Source organism: Herpailurus yagouaroundi, unplaced genomic scaffold, assembly GCF_014898765.1.
Source record: "Herpailurus yagouaroundi ecotype Mexico unplaced genomic scaffold, PumYag 67235, whole genome shotgun sequence".
Lineage (NCBI taxonomy): Eukaryota > Metazoa > Chordata > Mammalia > Carnivora > Felidae > Herpailurus > Herpailurus yagouaroundi.
Window position 1 is genome coordinate 390,119 of NW_024420070.1, and position 19,051 is coordinate 409,169.

Consider the following 19,051-nt stretch of genomic DNA (forward strand, 5'->3'; position numbering starts at 1 on the left):
CCTGTCTTACATTGAGGTCCTTCATCCATTTTGAGTTTATTTTTGTGCAAGGTGTAAGAAAGTGGTCCAGGTTCATTCTTCTGCATGTCGCTGTCCAGTTTTCCCAGCACCACTTGCTGAAGAGACTGTCTTTATTCCATTGGATATTCTTTCCTGCTTTGTCAAAGATTAGTTTGCCATACGTTTGTGGGTCCATTTCTGGGCTCTCTATTCTGTTCCATTGATCTGAGTGTCTGTTCTTGTGCCAGTGCCATACTGTCTTGATGATTACAGCTTTGTAGTATATCTCGAAGTCTGGGATTGTGATGCCTCCTGCTTTGGTTTTCTTTTCCAGGGTCGCTTTGGCTATTCGGGGTCTTCTCTGGTTCCATACAAATTTAAGGATTATTTGTTCTAGCTCTGTGAAGAATGCTGGTGTTACTTTGGTAGGGATTGCATTGAATACGTAGATTGCTTTGGGTAGTATCGACATTTTAACAATATTTGCTCTTCCTACCCAGGAGCATGAAATCTTTCTCCATTTTTTTGTGTCTTCTTCAATTTCTTTCATCAGCTTTCTATAGTTTTCAGTGTATAGAATTTTCACCTCTTTGGTTAGATTTATCCCTAAGTATTTTATGTTTTTTTGTGCAACTGTAAATGGGATCGATTCTTTGATTTCTCTTTCTGTCACTTCATTGTTGGTGTATAGGAATGCAACCGATTTCTGTGCGTTGATTTTATATCCTGAAACTTTGCTGAATTCATGAATCAATTCTAGAGGTTTTTGGTGGAATCTTTTGGGTTTTCCATATAGAGTATCATGTCATCTGCAAAGAGTGAAAGTTTGGCCTCCTCCTGGCCGATTTGGATACCTTTTGTTTCTTTGTGTTGTCTGATTGCAGAGGCTAAGACTTCCAATACTATGTTGAATAACAGTGGCGAGAGTGGACATCCCTGTCTTGTTCCTGACTTTACAGGGAAAGCTCTCAGTTATTCCCCATTGAGGATGATATTAGCGTTGGGTCATTCATATATGGCTTTTATGATCTCGAGGTATGCTCCTTCTATCCCTACTTTCTTGAAGGTTTTTATCAAGAAAGGATGATGTATTTTTTCACATACTTTCTCTGCATCTACTGAGAGGATCATATGGTTCTTGTCCTTTCTTTTATTGATGTGATGAATCACGTTAACTGTTTTGTGGATATTGAACCAGCCCTGCATCCCAGGTATAAATCCCGCTTGGTCGTGGTGAATAATTTTTTTTAATGTATTGTTGGAGCCGGTTGGCTAATATCTTGTTGAGGATTTTTGCATCCATGTTCATCAGGGAAATTGGTCTATAGTTCTTGTTAGTGGTGTCTCTGTCTGGTTTTGGAATAAGGGTAATGCTGGCTTCATAGAAAGAGTTTGGAAGTTTTCCTTCCATTTCTTTTTTTTTTTTTTTTTGGAACAGTTTCAAAGGAATAGGTATTAACTCTTCCTTAAATGTTTGGTAGAATTCCCCTGGAAAGCCATCTGGCCCTGGACTCTTGTTTTTTGGCAGATTTTCTGATTACTAATTCGATTTCCTTACTGGTTATGGGTCTGTTCAAATTTTCTATTTCTTCCTGTTTCAGTTTTGGTAGTGTATATGTTTGTAGGAATTTGTCCATTTCTTCCAGATTACCCATTTTATTGGCATATAATTGCTCATAATATTCTCTTATTATTGTTTTTATGTCTGTTGTGTTGGTTGTGATCTCTCCTCATTTATTCTTGATTTTATTTATTTGGGTCCTTTCCTTTTTTTTTCTTTTTGATCAAAATGGCTAGTGGTTTCTCAATTTTGTTAATTCTTTCAGCGAACCAGCTTCTGGTTTCATTGATCTCTTCTACTGTGTTTTTGGTTTCAATAGCATTAATTCCTGCTCTAATCTTTATTATTTCCTGTCTTCTGCTGGTTTTGCATTTTATTTGTTGTTACTTTTTCCAGAGCCTTAAGGTGTGAGGTTAGGTTGTGTATCTGAGATCTTTCTTCCTTCTTTCGGAAGGCCTGGATTGCTATATAGTTTCCTCTTATGACTGCCCTTGCTGCATCCCAGAGGTTTTGGGTTGTGGTGTTATCATTTTCATTGACTTCCATATACTTTTTAATTTCCTCTTTAACTGCTTGGTTAGCCCATTCATTCTTTACTAGGATGTTCTTCAGTCTCCAAGTATTTTTTCCCCTTTCCAAATTTTTTCTTGTGGTTGATTTCGAGTTTCATAGCATTGTGGTCTGAAAATATGCACAGTATGATCTCAATCTGTTTATACTCGCTGAGGGCTGATTTGTGTCCCAGTGTGTGGTCTATTCTGGAGAACATTCTATGTGCACTGGAGGAGAATGCATATTCTGCTGCTTTAGGATGAAATATTCTGAATATATCTTTTAAGTCCATGCGGTCCAGTGTGTCATTCAAAGCCATTGTTTACTTGTTGATTTTTTGGTTAGATGATCTGTCCATTGTTGTGAGCGGGGTGTTGAAGTCTTCTACTATTATGGTATTACTATCGATGAGTTTCTTGATGTTTGTGATTAATTGATATATATATTTGGGTGCATCCACATTTGGCATGTAAATGTTTACAATTGTTGGGTCTTCTTGGTGGATAGACCCCTTGATTATGATATAATGCCCTTCTGCATCTCTTGATACAGTATTAATTTTAAAGTCTAGATTGTCTGATATAAGTATGGCTACTCCGGCTTTCTTTTATTGACCATTAGCATGATAGATGGTTCTCCATCCCCTTATTTTCAATCTGAAGGTGTCTTTAGGTCTAAAGTAGGTCTCTTGTAAACAGCATATAGATGGATCTTGTTTTCTTATCCATTCTGTTACCCTATGTTTTTGATTGGAGCATTGAGTCCATTGACGTCTACAGTGAGTACTGAAAGATATGAATTTATTGCCATTATGAAGCTTGTAGAGTTGGAGTTTCTGCTGGTGTTCTCTGGTCCTTTCTAATCTTTGTTGCTTTTGGTATCTATCTACCTATAGATATAGATATAGATATAGATATAGATATAGATAGATATATTTTCATATTTTCTCCCCTCAGAGAGTCCCCCTTAAAATTTCTTGCAGGGCTGGTTTAGTGGTCACAAACTCCTTTAATTATTGTTTGTCTGGTAAACTCTTTATCTCTCCTTCTATTTTGAATGACAGCCTTGCTGGATGGAGAATTCTTGGCTGCATATTTTTCTGATTCAGCACACTGAATATATCCTGCCACTCCTTTCTGACCTGCCAAGCTTCTGTGGATAGGGTTGCTGAAAACCTGATCTGTCTTCCCTTGTAGGTTAGGGACTTTTTTCCCTTGCTGCTTTCCTCATTCTCTCCTTGCCTGAGTATTTTGTGAATTTGACCATGATACGCCTTGTTGATGGTCGATTTTTGTTGAATCTAATGGGGGTCCCCTGTGCTTCCTGGATTTTGATGCCTGTGTCTTTCTCCAGGTTAAGAAAGTTTTCTGCTATGATTTGCTCACATAACCCTTCCAGCCCTATTTCTCTCTCTTCCTCTTCTGGGACCCCCATGATTCTGATGTTGCTCCTTTTTAATGAGTCACTGATTTCTCTAATCCTTAAATCGTGCTTTTTTGCCTTAATATCACTCTTTTTTTCTGCTTCATTATTCTCTGTAAGTTTGTCCTCTATATCGCTGATTCTCTGTTCTGCCTCATCCATCCTTGCCTCTGGTGCATCCATCCTTTATTGCAGCTTAGTTATAGCATTTTAAATTTCATTCTGGCCATTTTTTACTTCTTTTATCTCTGCAGAAAGGGATTCTAATCTATTTTCGCCTCCAGCTAGTATTCTTATTATTGTGATTCTAAATTCTGGTTCCGACATCTTGCTTGTATCTGTGTTGGTTAAATCCCTGGCTATCGTTTCTTCATGCTCTTTCTTTTGGGGTTAATTCCTTCATTTTGTCATTTTGAAGGGACAAAAGGAATTAATGAGGTAGAAATATTAAAGATTAAAAAATATTAAAAATATTAAAATTAAAAATTAAACACACACACACACACACAAATTGAACAAATGTTTCTAGATCCTAGGTGTGTTTTGGTCTGGGTGTTGAAAGTGGTTTGACAGATTATCAGGGAAAAACAGGGTTGGGGGGGGAGAAAAAAAAGGAAATCGTTTGAAAATTTGAAAAAAAATGAATACACTGAAGTAGACTAAAATAGATGATGGGGGTAAAATATAATTTGAAAAAATATACACAAAAGTAAAGAATATAGCAGAAAAAATTAAAGAAAAATATTTTTAATAAAAATTAAAATAAATATGATTTTTTTTATTTTTCTGTATTCAAGAAAAAACAGAAGAAACTAAAAAGAGAAAAAAGATAAAACAGAAAAAAAGGAAATCATTTCAAAATTTGAAAAAGTAAATACACTGTAGTAGACTAAAATAAAATGATCAAATTAAAATAGAATTTGAAAAAATACACAAATCAAAAAATATAGTAAAAAAATTAAATAAAATATTTTAATAGAAATTGAAAGTAAAATACAAGTTTTTCTCTCTGCATTCAAGAAAAAGAAAAGAAACGAAAAAGAGAAAAAAAGAAAAAGAAAGAAAAAATAAAAGGATTTTTTTTGAAAATTTGAAAAAGTGAATACACTGAAGTAGACTAAAATAAAATGATGGAAGTAAAATAGAATTTGAAAAAAATTACACAGAAGTAAAAAATATAGTAATAAAAAATTAAAGAAAAATATTTTTTATAAAAATTGAAAATAAAAATGATTTTTATCTCTTTCTGTATTCAAGAAAAAGAAAAAAAGTGTAAAGGAGGAAAAAACGGAAGGAAATTGAATAGATAAACCTAATAGACTGAAGTAGGACTGAAATTACTTTGTTTTCCCCTAGAAGTCAGTCTATGTAGCGCTTTATAGTCCATTAACTAAGCCAGCGGTGAGACTTGTGTTCTTGAAGAGCGAGGTTGGCCCAGTTGGGCGGGTTCAGTGTAACAGCTCCGCTTTCCACTAGATGGCTCTGCTAGCCTACTGGGGTGGATTGTTGTGGCGCTTGTAGGTGTGTATTCGCACGTGCGGGAGCAGTGAAAATGGCACCACCCAGCTACCCAGTCTGTTCTCTTGGATCAGGAATCGTGCACCCATCCTCTGTCTTCAGCTTTCATCCACTCCTGGCTTTTTCACTCTCCATGACCAGGCCCCAGGCAGTACCTCTCTCCTGAGTTTTGTCTCAGATGCGGCTGTTTTCCCCGGCCCCTTACTTCTGAAGGACTGCGGCTTTGACCCATTCTGCCCCTCTGCAAGAGGGTCTCACCAAACAATGGCCAAATTTTGGCTGCACCTAGGAACTCTTGCTGGACCCTCCTGCTGCCAGTGCCCCAAGACTGCGGCCAGGTGCCAGCCCGCCCCAGGAAAAGCTTGTGAGATAGTGTAGCAGCAGCGTTTCAGGAGTTATGGAAAATCACAACACACATCTGGCACCAGGCTTCACCCTTAACGACCTTGTTCCAGCACCAGCGAATGTGGCCATTTTCTGCGGTCTGCTGGGACCAGATGGCTTCAAACTGTCTCTACCAAATGTCCTTCCAGCAGTGGAACCTCTTTTCCCCGTGTGTACCGAGAACCTCCCGGACCCCACTCTGTTCCTGGGGATTTGCCCTTCCCACCAGAGCACCGCCAGGTATCGAGCTGAAGAGTTGCAGACTTTGCACTCCCCTTGTTTACAATCTTAATGGAATTTAAACCCTCTCCTTTCTCCTTTCTCCCTTTTTAGTTTAGTCCCTGTGGCTGTTTCCAATTTTCCACTTTCTCTCCAGCTGCTTTCGGGGAGGGGTAATTTTCCCATATTCTCCTCCCCCCCTCCCCAGTCTCCATCCTCTCTCTGCCTGCAAAAGCCATTCCCTACCCTCTGCAGCTTCTCGCTCCCCAAATTCACCTCTCAGCGCCATGTACCTGCTGAATTCTTTGGTTCAGGTTGTGCAGATTGTTGCATTAATCCTCCAATCAGTTTTCTAGGTGTGTAGGATGGTTTAGTATTGGTCTGGCTGTATTTCATGGACGCAAGACACACAAAAAACTTCCATGCTGTTCTTCCATCTTGGCTCCTCCCTCACTGTGGTTTTTACTCTGCATTTCCTTAATGACTAATGGTGTTGAGAGGTGTTTCATGTGCTTGTTGGCCCCTTGTATATCTTCTTTGGAGAAATGTCTATTAAGACCCTTTTTCCACTTTTTAAATTGGGTTGTTTGTCCTTTTATTGTTGAGCTGCATGGGTTCTTCATATATTCTTGTCAGATATGTGATTGGCAAATATTTTCTCTCGCTCTGTTGGTGGGATTTTTACTCTTTTGATAGTGTCCATTGGTGCACAACAGCATTTAATTTTGATAAAGTCCAATGTATCTATTTTTTTCTTTGGTTGCTTGTGCTTTTGGTGTCATATATAAGAAACACTTGCCTAATCCATGATGACTTACGCCTATGTTTTCTTCCAAGATTTTTATAGTTTTAGCTCTTACCTTTAGATCTTTCATCCATTTATAGGCTATGTTTGTACATGATGTGAATCAGGGGGTCAAAATTCCTTGTTGTGCATATTTCTATCCAGTTGTCCCAGCACCATTTGCTGAAAAGACTATTTTTCTTCCTACCAGATTATTTTCCAACACTCTCATTTGACAGTCAACTGGCCATAAATGTGAGGGTTTATTTGTGGACTCTCCATTCTACTCCATTGATTCATGTACTGTCCATCTGCCAGCACCACACAGTCTTGATTACTATAGCTTTGTAGCAAGTTTTGAAATTGGGAAGTGTGAATCCTCTAACTTTGTTCTTCTCTTTCAAGATTGTTTTGGCACACTTACGTATGAACTTTAGGATAACCTTGTCAATTTTTGCAAAAAAGGATTTTGACAGGCATTGTGTTGAATCTGTAGATTTCTCTAGCTATTACTGCCATCTTAACAATATTAACATATTTAGCAATATTCCAACCCCATGGAAATGGGGTGTCTTTTCATTTATTTAATTTTTTTCAACAACGTTTTATAGATTTAGGAATATAAGATTTGTGCTTCTTTTGTTACGTTTGTTCCCATGTATTTTACTACTTTGATGCTATTGTGAATGGGCTTGTTTTCTTAATTTCATTTTTGGACTCCTCATTGCAAGTACATAGAAATACAAATGAGTTTTGTATATTGGCCTTTTATCCTGCAACCCTGCTGAGTTTGTGTATTAGTTCTAGTAATTTTTTTGGTGGATTCTTTCAGATTTTCCATATATAAGACAATCTCATTGAGCATTATACTGTTTTTAAACTCTTCACATGTATAATAGTATGATTCCTTTTCCACGGGTCCACTTTTTTTTTTCTTTTGGAAGCTAACTCTCCATAAAGTTATTTTTCCAAATTTCCTGTGAGTTTCTTTGATTCACTGCCTCCCCCCTCCCCAAGTTGCTGTCCAACCCACCCTTATTCCCATGCACACCCAACACTCACTTCTGAGACCACTCGAGTTTCATCCCAGACTGAGTGGAGAAAGCCTGCACCATTTCCTGCTGCTCCTGGGAGAGGGTGGGCATGGAGCTGGAGGTGGGTGTAGGCACTCGGATGGAGAACGCACTCTGAGTCTCACTGGGGGTGGCCTCTCTCAAAAACAGCTCATCATTCACGATGCATATACTGGAGGGAAAATGTGCCCTCAGGCAACTGAATGGATGTACAACTCCACATCCCTAACAATGATCTCACTCCCACTGCCACTCAGCAACCAGATTCCTTCCATACCCCTACTGTGCCTGTCCTCCAGATTGCTTGGCTGGTACCTCTACCCCTCCCAAAGAGACCACTTTTGCAGAGACTATCTACCAGCCTCAGTAGATATGCACTTACCCTGCAGCCCAGGGATGAGTTTACACTCACATTTATCCCTTACAATAGCCCAAGGGAGTGGACAGTCTAATCCCCATTTTTCAGGGAAGGCAATGAGTCACAGAGAGGTCATGTGACTTAACCAAGGTCATACACACCTAGAGAATGCTGGGGTCAGGAAGAGAACTCAGTGCTCTAACTCCAGCGCCCATGCTCTTAACCACCAGACTAGACTGCTCCTTGGATATCTACCTGTTGGCTTTCCACAATACTGAGAAAACCAAGATGTCTACACCACCATGCTCCTACACCCCTGGGCCTGGGCTGGGATGGCATTCCCACCTACAACATAGTACTCACCTGGAATTGCTGGCAGGGGTAACAATGAAGGTCCGGGTGAAGGCACGAACAGAACCCTGAGACCTTCCTTCCACTTTAACAACAAACAACAATACTCCCTTAGAGTCACACATGCTTCACATGCTCACACAGTGTTCTCCCGTCAGGGTATGCCTTGACACTCATGCTGGGAGGGACAATTGTTCATTGGGATCCATGGTGTCTAGTATGGAGATGGCAACAGTAGGAGCAATCTGCTCTCAGTGATAGGGCCTCTACTATGTCACAGGTGCTGTGACAAATTCTTCACAAGTTCACTTGATTCATTTTCCGCAGCTGCCCGAGAGGTGGGTACTATTAGCCCCATTTTGCAAACAAGGAAACTTAGAGGTTAAGTAACTGCCCCAAGTAGTTCTCAGAGTAAGGATCTGAGATGACAGCTATCAAACTCCACAGACTGTCCCTAGTGCCAAAGCTGTGTGGAGCATACAGGCATAGACCCAGCTCAGACCAGGTTGGCTTGGGGGCAGAATGGAGGCAGGAGAACACAGCGGGAATAGGAATGGAAGGAAAGGGATCAGGGAAGCTAGGAGAGTTATCAGAGGGAGTTCAGCCAGCGGGGAGGGAGCACTGAGGCATCTGGAAAGGGGCTCTACACACACTCACCTTCCTTGAACACCCCATTGACAGAGAAGCAGAGCATCATCTCCTAAAAGGGAAGAGCCCAGGTACTAAAGTCACCTAAACTTCCTACCCAACTGTGGCTTTCTAGGACTGCCCTTGGGAGGAAGCAGGTGCTCACCGTCTGGAACCACATGTCCACCACAAAGGAGCTGAGGTCATGCTGAGTTTTGGGCAGCATACTGAGGGAGCACACAATGTCACGTTTTGTATGCTTCAGCAGCTGAACCCACAGGCCTACGGGAGGAGGAGAAGCAAGCGAAGGTCAGGGCTTGCCACACCCTGGGCCCTATAATTACTCCTTCACATCCACTTTCCCTGCCCAATCTTCCCCCATCACACGCACAGGGGTCCTTGAGCTTCTTCATATTCCTGCTTTCCTTGAAGTACCCACACAAGCTGCTTCTAGGAGAGAAAGAGGAATAGGAGGTGATGGTCTGGCTAGTGTGGGTGTTTCTAGGAGCTTCCCTGTGTCCACTGGGGAGCCACATGTCCCAGAAACAGAGTCTGAGCTTTGCTACTCATGGGGCTTGGTCCTCCGGGTTGAAGGGAATGGCCAGGGAGAAGCAGGCCTCATGATGGTAAGCACCGAGGAGACCCTGGTGGTCTCCAGAGTCGTACATCAAGTAGTACCTGTGGGGGAGTAATAAGGACAGTCTGTCTCTGTGGTCTGGACCCAAAGTGAGATTTTGAAGACGCAGTCAGCAGTCCTGAGCTTGGGTGGCCTCACCTATCCTATCCTTCCACTTCCCTAGATTCCCAGGTGTACTTACTGCTGCAGGAATTGCAAGACTAGACTCTTCAGTATCTCAGATCCTTTGTAGCTTTCCTGGAATCAAAAGACTTTTGAGACTATGTGGCTGATAAAGCTTCCCTCTCAATACTCCAAATGTCATTTGATCATTTTTCCTCACCTTGCAGGGCTTTATTAAGTAGGGTGTATCAATATCAAAAGTAACTGGTGGGGATAACTCCTGGCCATCCTGGAGAGGGGAAGAGGAAGTCAGCAGTGGAGCCCAGGGAGGTGGCCCTGGATGTTCAGGGTTGAAAAGGTGAGCCCAAGAGAGGGTGAGGGTAAGAGGTCAGCTCTGAAAGGGCACTGGAATTTACATGAACAAGATTACAGTGGGCGTCTTCATCATGAGGTCCTGGAAGTCTCTATTATTATAGTGTGTGTGTGTGTGTGTGTGTGTGTGTGTACACACACACACATGTTTGTGGACATTTTTTCCAGAGAGTATACTCATGTCTTTTACAGGAGTTCTGGCCCCCTAAAATGGGTAAGGGTATGACACAAACATATAATCCAGGTAAGACCCAAAGGGCTTGAGGGTAGGTGTGGAGGTGATCAATGTTAGTAAAAGACAATGATGAATGTAGGCACTTACCAGACGTAACAACTTAGGAAAACAATCCTTGATGGCACTGTCCAAAACCCAAAATAGAAAGAAGTGACTGATAGGTCAGGATTGCAAAGCCTGTCTCCTTCCCTTCCCCCCTACCTCCTCTCCTTCTTCTTTCCACTGGGTAGCTCCCACCTAGACTGCCCTCACTCCCTTCTTCAGTGACCCAAGAAGCAACCTTTGGAGTCCAGGGTCCATGGCTACCTTCCCTTCCCTACCTCCCTTCCTTCCTCCAGGTTCCCACTGAAGGCTCCGGAGAAAAGAGGGAATGGGGTGGGAGGGCAGGTCTCTGCTACCTCACTAAGGTCCCAGCATTCCTCAGGACCACGACACCCCCAGGGATGACCCGAGATGCTGAGGCAGGGAGGTCAGTGAGGCAAGATCCAGGTGGCAGGGAGGGAGAGAGAGGAGGAGGAAAACAGAAGATAGGGTGAAGGTAGGAGGGGAGGGGGGACAGAGACATAGGGGAGTAGAGACAGGGGAGGAAGAGAAAGCAAAGCAAAGGGAAAGGAAAAAAAAAACCTCTACTATGGTGGTGGGGGCCAGGGAGGAAGAGAGAAGAAGGGGGAAATGGGTCCCCAGCTGCAGCCCTTTCCTTCATCTGCTCTGACTGGCCCTGGCAGCTGAGGTAGAGATGGAAAACATGCAGGTGTTGGGCTGGGGGCCCATTGGATGTTGGTTGAAACTTTGTCACCTGTATGAACTCAGCTTGACCTGGCCATGGGGAACGAGGCAGCCACGGGGGCAGGACACCTTCCCCAGAAGGAGTAGAGGGTCAGGCCCCAGGTCAGCATGGATCTGAGGGCCTGTGGCCCCCTCTTATGACCACCATCTTCCCTTCTGATGGCACCTGTGCACCTGTGCCTGTCTCAGTCAGTTCCCAGCCTGAGGATTCATACTTGTGCTGGGCTACCCAGGGCTCCTCTGAAGGAACAGCCAGGATGATGTGACGTGTTGGGGGGCGGTGGGTGAGGAGGGGGCAGTGCCTCTGAGAGTCCTGTCCTTCTGTCTCCTCAAGCACCTCTGCTCTCTGCCTTCCATTCCTGCTTCAGGAAGCCTCTGCTCATTGGCAGTCTCAGGCCCCTTGACTCAGGGAACTCCGTTTTCTCCCAAGGAAGGCCAAGCTCCTGGCATTGGGTCAGAGGAATGGATTTCATCATGGCAGCCATTCACAGCCTCTGCCCTCAGCATGGGGCAGGAAAGCCACCACAGCAGCCTGAGATTTGAGGCGGAACCATTCTGGAGCAAGGGAAGGAGGTCTCCTCTCAGAACCAGGGAGGGAAGTGCCATCTCAGCAGGAAGTAGGAAGGCCTGTCTCAGCCTGATGCCCTGGGCTAGAGGAACCTTCTCAGTCCAGGGCACCAGAATCTGGCTCAAGGTCGATCACTCCTGGCCCTGGTAAGGAGGAGAAGCCCTTCTTCCTAAAGAACATGCTTGGAGGGCATGCTAATGAATGCTGAATGCAGAGAGGTGGAAACAGACCCCAGAACAGGAAACAGGTGAGCAGGTCAGAGGAAGGAAATTCCTTACAGGTGAGGGACACATAGGAGAAGGTGGAGCCTCAGGTCCTTCCAGAGGACCAGGGTTGCAGCTTCCTGCATACATACGTTCTCAGGGACAGTTCAGGCTCCCAGGGGGCAAAGGTTCCCAGGCAGGGTGAGAGGGGTTCACACTGACCTTATGTAGGTGGACTGGTCTGGGAAGGTGTCGCACAAGGGGTTCCCGTCTAGCCAAAGTTCCTCAAGCATCAGCCCTTTCATCTTGTTTAACTCCCACACCAAGGTCATCTGAGAAATATGGGGAGGAAGCTGGGAAGGAGTCCCAGGGAAAGAGAGACACGCGGGCCCTTGCACCCCCAGCCCCCACCCTTCTACATAGGTACCTTCTCTTGCCTACTGTCATCACTCGGATGAACACTACCACCCACTATCACCCCCAACTTTGATCTGGCTCCCTCTTCCCACCTCATTTTTGGAGAGGTTCAGGATCTTGACTGTGGGGACCATCTATATAATGTCAGACAGGCCATCCAGCTGGTACAGTTTGTTGTTGCTCAAGTTCAAGGACAACAGCTTTTGGTGAAGAAGAGTTAGAGTGACAGTTACTATCTAGGGCCTCAGAGACAAATCTGTCCTCCACCTCATGAGTTCCACCCCTATTATTGATAACAGCACTGGGACTAAGGCCTTACCTCAGGGAAATTCTCTTCAATGATCTGCAGGGTGGCAGCCATGCAGTTTCTTCGATTCAGGATTATATCAATATCATGGCCCACCAAGTCTTCAGGAAGCCAAGAGGAGGCAAACAGAAGGCTGAGAGGGGTCCAGGGCCAGCATCAACCCCTCCCCACGTTACCATTCCTCAGTCTCCCTCCCAGGCAGATCCCTGTGCCCTCACCTGCCCTAGCATTACTGCTATCAACTGTACCTGGGTCAAAGCGGAGACTCTGGAGGTCAAGAGCTTCATGGGAGACATCATAGCGTTTGTGCATGGTCAGCTGCAGAGAAAAGCAGAGAAATCCACTCTGAGGCTCTGGTAGGGATAGGAAAATCGGGGGCTGGAGGAAGAGGAGGTGGGTCTGGGTGTGGGCATGCAACGGGCCTTGAGTCTGCATTACCTTTAGCTGCTTCATTTCTTTTGGTTTCAACTTATACCGCACAGAGTAGGGTACATTAGAGGCAATGACAAAGATCGATATCTGCAGGGAGGTGAGGTGCTAGGGTAAGCACCAAGAACCCTGATTCCAAAGAAGACCACCAGCCCCTGGCCTTTCCTCCCACCCCGGGGACTAGGTACAGGTAATGCCCTCAAAACATACCTTTTGGTTCTCCTCATCACAAATCTTGTAGCTGACATCTTTCAGTGCAGAGGCAATGCTGGCATCCTGGACAAAGAACCGAGCCTGGTTTTTCACGTAGTGAAACTACAGGAGAGGGAGGCAACAATAATTTTGAAGGATAGAGTCTTCCTGCTCTGTGGGCTCCTCCCAGTCCCCCCCCCACTTCCCTTTGTCCACTCATCTGGCTTCACCATCCTCCCTTACATCCACTGGAGTGAAGGGGACACTGCAATGGCTCTGGATTGAATTCACTAGCCATGTCTTGTCATACTTTCCCCCATAGGGAATCTAGAGATGAAAAGAAGGGATGGGAGGAGAGACAACATGGAATTAAAGTTGGAAAACAGACCCGACGGTGTTCTTTTCCAACCCTCTACTGAGCTGTACAGGGCTTCTAAAGAAGGGACCACTAGCATTATTTCTTATTTTTGTGCAAAATATGGATTTCCTAAACCCTCTTTCTCTCCATTGGAAAGCTCTCCTCCAAATAATTGATGTAAGGTTGTTTAATGTGGTCTTCCTTTTGTAGGGTTCCAGGATATTCTATCTAATGCAGATCTTGCCAAGACACTCACGGTGACCTTGAACCAGCTCCCTGGGGTTCCATCTTGTGTATTCTCCCCCATTTGTCTCTTCAGAAGTTTTCTATCTCTCCACACAGTAATATGGACATGGCCTTCATTATGCCATTTTGCTCTCCTCTTGTTGTGTCGGGTGCTATAGGGAGTGCTGCAGAGGGTAAGTGGAGAGAGGGAGGGTGGCCATAAATGCTAAGAAAGTCTTTGTCTATACACCCTCACCTCTCTGTCACCAGGACTACAAGTAGGATTGCTCAACCATTATTCCACTTCTAGCGTTCTTCAGTTTTCCAGTGAGAGAAGAAAAAGAAGACCAAAGGGGAGTGAAAGGGTTGCATAGTCCCAGGGGCTGCTACATGCAAACCAGGCTGCCTGGTCACTTACTGTCTTACTTGGGGGTACTCCTGGACATTCCTCATCATCACAGTTCCATCATCCTCCTGGTGCTGTGAAAGCTGAGGGTCATATCCATCCCGTTCATCATGGGGATTCCTCTTGCCAAAATTACCTCGGAACGAACTCCAAACTTTCTTTCGTCCTTGATGTGAACTACCACCACCATTAGGTTCTCAAAAGGGGAACAAAAATACAAGTTTGAAGACACACCAGTGGTCCACGTACCATGTACCACATCTTAGGCTAACACCATGGTAGGGCAAGCAAAATGTCAACCTGCCCTAAGGGTCCAATCCCACAAACCCCAGAAAGGAAACTCCTCTGCTTGTCTGGATAGGAAAGCCTTATTGGACAGATGGCACTATCAGGGGAGGAATCTTGGGGGAGGAGGAGGACATGACCGAGGATGAGCAGGGGAAGCAGAAAGTGTATTGAACCTTTTAAAGAATGATGCAGGATTTATTTTAAAAAAAGCAAACAAACAAGGCAAGAAAACAACAGAGATGTGTGCATCCATGAGTTAGATTGGAAACCAGCCATACATCAGGAAGACATCTGAATTGTCCCTGCTCTCAGGCTTAACAACCACACCAATACCACAAAGGCAATCTCTCTCCCACTTACCAAATATAATCAGCCACCAAACTGAGCCCACTGACAATCAGCAAGCTGCATTTCCTTTGCTGGTGTAGTACAAGCTTTAATGTCAGGTGAGACTGACGTAACAGCCTCCTAAGTTGTCCCTCTCCCTCCAGACTTGCTATCAACAATACTCAGTTTGAAATATCCAGAGTAAGCTTTCTTTTTGCCCAGACTGAAATACCTTCAGCTCAAGAGACAACTTTTCCTAAACTCAGCTCCTCTATAACAAGGATCTAAATGACAAACTGGAGGGGCGACTGGGTGGCTCAGTCGGTTGAGTGTCCGACTTCAGCTCAGGTCATGATCTCACAGTCTGTGAGTTCGAGCCCTGTGTCGGGCTCTGTGCTGACAGCTTAAAGCCCGGAGCCTGTTTCAGATTCTGTGTCTCCCTCTCTCTCTGACCCTCCCCTGTTCATGCTCTGTCTCTCTCTGTCTCAAAAATAAATAAAACGTTAAAAAAATTAAAAAAAAATAAATGACAAACTGGAATGATAAGTCAACTACCATTTCCAAGTGTGTAGGGATTCTTCTTTTTTTTGTTCTATTATTGATTTCCAATTTAGGTTCATTATAGTCAGATAATGCACCCTGTGTGGTTTCAATTCTTCTAAAATTTGTGGAGGTTTGTTTGGTGGTCTAGAAGATGATCTAGCTTGATGAATGTTACATTGATTTGGGGGGGAAATGCACTCTGCTGTCATTGTGTGGAGTGCCCTATTTATGTAATATAGATCCTGTTAACTTATTATGTTATTCAGATGTCCTATATCCTTGCTGGTTTTGTCTCTAGTAATTGTATCCCTTGCTGAGTGGGGGGGTGTTGAAGGCCCCCAACTATAATTACATACGTGGTTATTTCTTCTTTCAGCTCTATCAGGCTTTGCTTCATGTACTTTGAGGCTCTGTTGTTTGGTTCATTCACTTTTAGGATCATGATAACTCCCCAGTGGATTGATCCTTTTATCATTATGTAAAGCCTCTTTCTGTCTCTTATCAATTTTCTTTGCTCTGATGCCTACTTTATTGGACATTGTAGCCACAGGTATACTTAGACCATGTCTTGGTGGTATTTCACCCTGTATTCACCCCTAGTTGTTGTATTGATGTTCACCCCTCCCCCCACAAATACTCCCTGCCAACATATATCATTCACCATGTAAATTATAGATTTGGGAGTTTTCTGGCATCTACAGAAATATCAGTCCCAATTCCCTCTCCCACAGTGGATTCACTAAGGGTATTTTATTTGTACCATGTTAAACTCAAACACTGTACCAGCAGATAATAATACTAGTGGTTTGGGTGGGCAGTAGGGGGAGGATTAAGGTAACCAGACTGGTAGAAACTAGCTTCCTTTTGGATTCTAATATTTAAGGCTCTCTTGGTTTGTGTGTTGTACATTTTGTACCTCAACTACTCCATGCTGTCTCAGGGCACGATTAGAGTAAAAATCTGTTGACTGCTGATTGCTCCCTGATGTAGTGATTACGACCAGGCCTCAGATTTACTCCTCTGGGAAGTCATTGCTTTCACTCTGTGGCCTTGCTGTCAAGACAATCCTGCTACTCACAACCTTTGGGACTTTTCCTGTGTGGCACTGGAAGTGGAATTAAACATGGATAGAGCATTTGACCCAGAAATTCCAATGGCTCAGTCCTCAAAACTTGAAAGCAACCTGGAGTGCTCTCTCTCACACTCCATATCTAACAGATCAGGAAATTCTTTCACCCCCTCTCTCCAGTACATCCAGAATCTAGCCACTTCTTACCACCACCGTTATTACCACCACCCTGGCCAAGACACCAACATCTATCTATCTCCTGGATTATACTGCCTTCCAGGTCCAGGTCACCAGCAGCAGAGCATAAGTCAAATCATTTGACTCCTCTGCTCAAAACAATGTAACAATGGTTTGATGTCATCAACATGTTAAAAGACCATGAGTTCATAATGATACTAATAACAACAAAGAGGAACCTTATTAATGACACTTGGAGAATGGCAGGAAACCAACTGGTTTTCCTGAAAACCCACCAATTAAAGGAAAAACTTAAATATTAAAAGGAGGAATAAGGGCCTGTGGTCAACGTATGGTGTATGGGGGCATCAGAGTCATTTTTGAGAAGTGACATTACTTCAGAAATAACATCGACAATGGGAAAGTGTAAAAGTGAGCTAGCTAACAGCTACAGCAATCCCCAGACTGACCAGTTAAGTTGGGTGCCTAAACAGGGACAGAGGCCTCCCTCATCAAGGTGATTCATACCAGAGCAATCTCGGGCATAGCCTTGTTTTGAGAATCACACAGGACAGTGGGAACATGATTAAAAAGCCAGAGAAGGGGCGACTGGGTGGCTCAGTTGGTTAAGCATCCGACTTCAACTCAGGTCATGATCTCACGGTTGGTGAGTTCGAGCCCCGCGTTGGGCTCTGCACTGACAGCTCGGAGCCTGGAGCCTGCTTCAGATTCTGTGTCTCCCTCTCTTTCTGCCCCTCCCCTGCTCGTGCTCTGTCTCTCTGTCTCTCAAAAATAAATAAACATTACAAAATAAGCCAGAGGGTCCACGTGCACACACATGCGTGTGCACATGCATATCCACTTACTGAAGGTTTGCATCTCAGCACGATCCCCGTCTTGCCGTTGCTCTGCCAGAATCAAAGGCAATAACACGCGTATCACAAATCAGTTGGTATCTCTCACCCAGGCTGCCTGAGTTACCCCTCAAGCTCCACCAAGTACCAACTGATCCTCCCATGGAGAAATGGTCGTGAGTATCCTTTATGACATCATGTGTGTTCACATGGCTACTTCCTGTGTCAGTTTGGAATTCTGCCTACAACATTGCTAGGCCACTGATCACATGGCAATTCCATCCCTGCTATGGTAGGGAAAGAACAGGATGGGAAGTAAATGAACACTTGCCCTGTGGCAACCAACATTTGCTCAATGTTGGGCAGACTCATTAGATTTCTTTGACCTCCTCACCGAAACCCCATGATGACTGTATCCACAGTCCCTTGTCAGACCACGAATATTAGGCTCACAAGGGTTATGTCCATTTCCCAGGATTTCTCAGCCAAGTCCGTGGCAGAACAGAAATTGTGTCCTCACTATTGGTCTGCCTCAACATCCTAAGGGTTCCTCCAGCTACTGTGCTGGTTCTATTTTAATGGTGAACTTTCAGGTCTCCAGGACAGATTTCTGTGAGCAGACTAGAGATGATGGTTTGTGACCAAGAGCTGGTCACTCCTGCTTGGGGGTTGGGGGTGGGGGAAGGGTCCAAGTGCCTTGGACCAAGTGGAGAGATCTGTCTTGAACTAGATGGAGAAATCTGTTCAGATCACAAGGTTTGCAGGTTGAGTCACTTTGAGCTGACAGTGTCTGGCATATAATGGGGCCTAGTTAGTATTTGTTAAATGAATGTGGACAACAATGTAGATTTGGGATCAACAAAGCCACTTTTAAGAATCCATACATCTCAATCATTTCTACCCACATCTATTTATTCTCGGCGGGGGGCGGGGGGGAAGGACTACAGAACTGTTTCATAACCTGCTTGTAAAACTAGCGTATGTTGAATTTTACTTTTGCAAAATTAGTATTTTTCATTATGTACAGTTAGAAATAGAGCTAATTACCCCCCCTCTTGATTATAGCTAAGACTACTGATTTTCTAATCGTAGGAAAGGGAGGCTTTTGCAAACTGGTGACAGAAATGAGGAGAGGCTTTCCTTAAATCCAGCAGAGATAACTTCCTGGGTGTCTGGTATGTGTAGGAAGATTGTTCTGGACCTATATACATGTCTGTGGGTGCTCAGCTTGGTGACAGCATTATCATCCTTATCTCAGAGGAAAGTAAGAGTGTGTATGTGTGTATGTGTGTGTGCTCGCACGTGTGTGCATGCGCACATGGGCATGTGTTAATATTATCTGCTTTACATTTGTATAATTAGATTACATATACATGTATTTCAAATCATGTTGGAAAGTGCATTGCCACAGAAAACTGGACCCTAATGTACATCTTCTTTTCATGTATTATGTATTATATATGGCCAATTTTTGCTTCTTGTATTTTTTTAATGTTTATTTACTTTTGAGAAAGAGAGAATCCCAAGCAGGCTCCATGTTCAGCACAGAGCCTGACGCAGGGCTTGATCCCAGGGCCGTGAGATCATGCCCTGAACCGAAATCAAGAGTTAGATGCTCAACTGACTGAGTCACCCAAGCACCTGTGCTACTTGTTTTTAATATTCCCTTTATGTTTTTTGTTTGTTTGTTTTTTGTTTTTTGTTTTT

The 19,051-nt window shown here is 43.9% G+C and overlaps 1 protein-coding gene across 1 annotated transcript in view; it reads right to left on the reverse strand.

Annotated features, from left to right (window-relative positions):
* LOC121024860 (nuclear RNA export factor 2-like) overlaps positions 1-17,506 on the reverse strand; it is a 26,101-nt gene extending 8,595 nt beyond the window's left edge. Inside the window, 19 exon segments of the mRNA XM_040467171.1 lie at positions 7,503-7,685; positions 8,235-8,307; positions 8,880-8,922; positions 9,016-9,131; positions 9,241-9,299; positions 9,408-9,527; positions 9,668-9,723; positions 9,809-9,877; positions 10,283-10,319; positions 11,975-12,084; positions 12,262-12,369; positions 12,489-12,577; positions 12,725-12,794; positions 12,915-12,995; positions 13,116-13,220; positions 13,341-13,424; positions 13,712-13,865; positions 14,099-14,282; positions 17,357-17,506. Coding sequence (XP_040323105.1) covers positions 7,503-7,685; positions 8,235-8,307; positions 8,880-8,922; positions 9,016-9,131; positions 9,241-9,299; positions 9,408-9,527; positions 9,668-9,723; positions 9,809-9,877; positions 10,283-10,319; positions 11,975-12,084; positions 12,262-12,369; positions 12,489-12,577; positions 12,725-12,794; positions 12,915-12,995; positions 13,116-13,220; positions 13,341-13,424; positions 13,712-13,865; positions 14,099-14,282; positions 17,357-17,369 — 1,754 coding nt within the window. The 5' untranslated portion in view covers positions 17,370-17,506.
* Between the last annotated feature and the right edge of the window lie 1,545 nt (positions 17,507-19,051).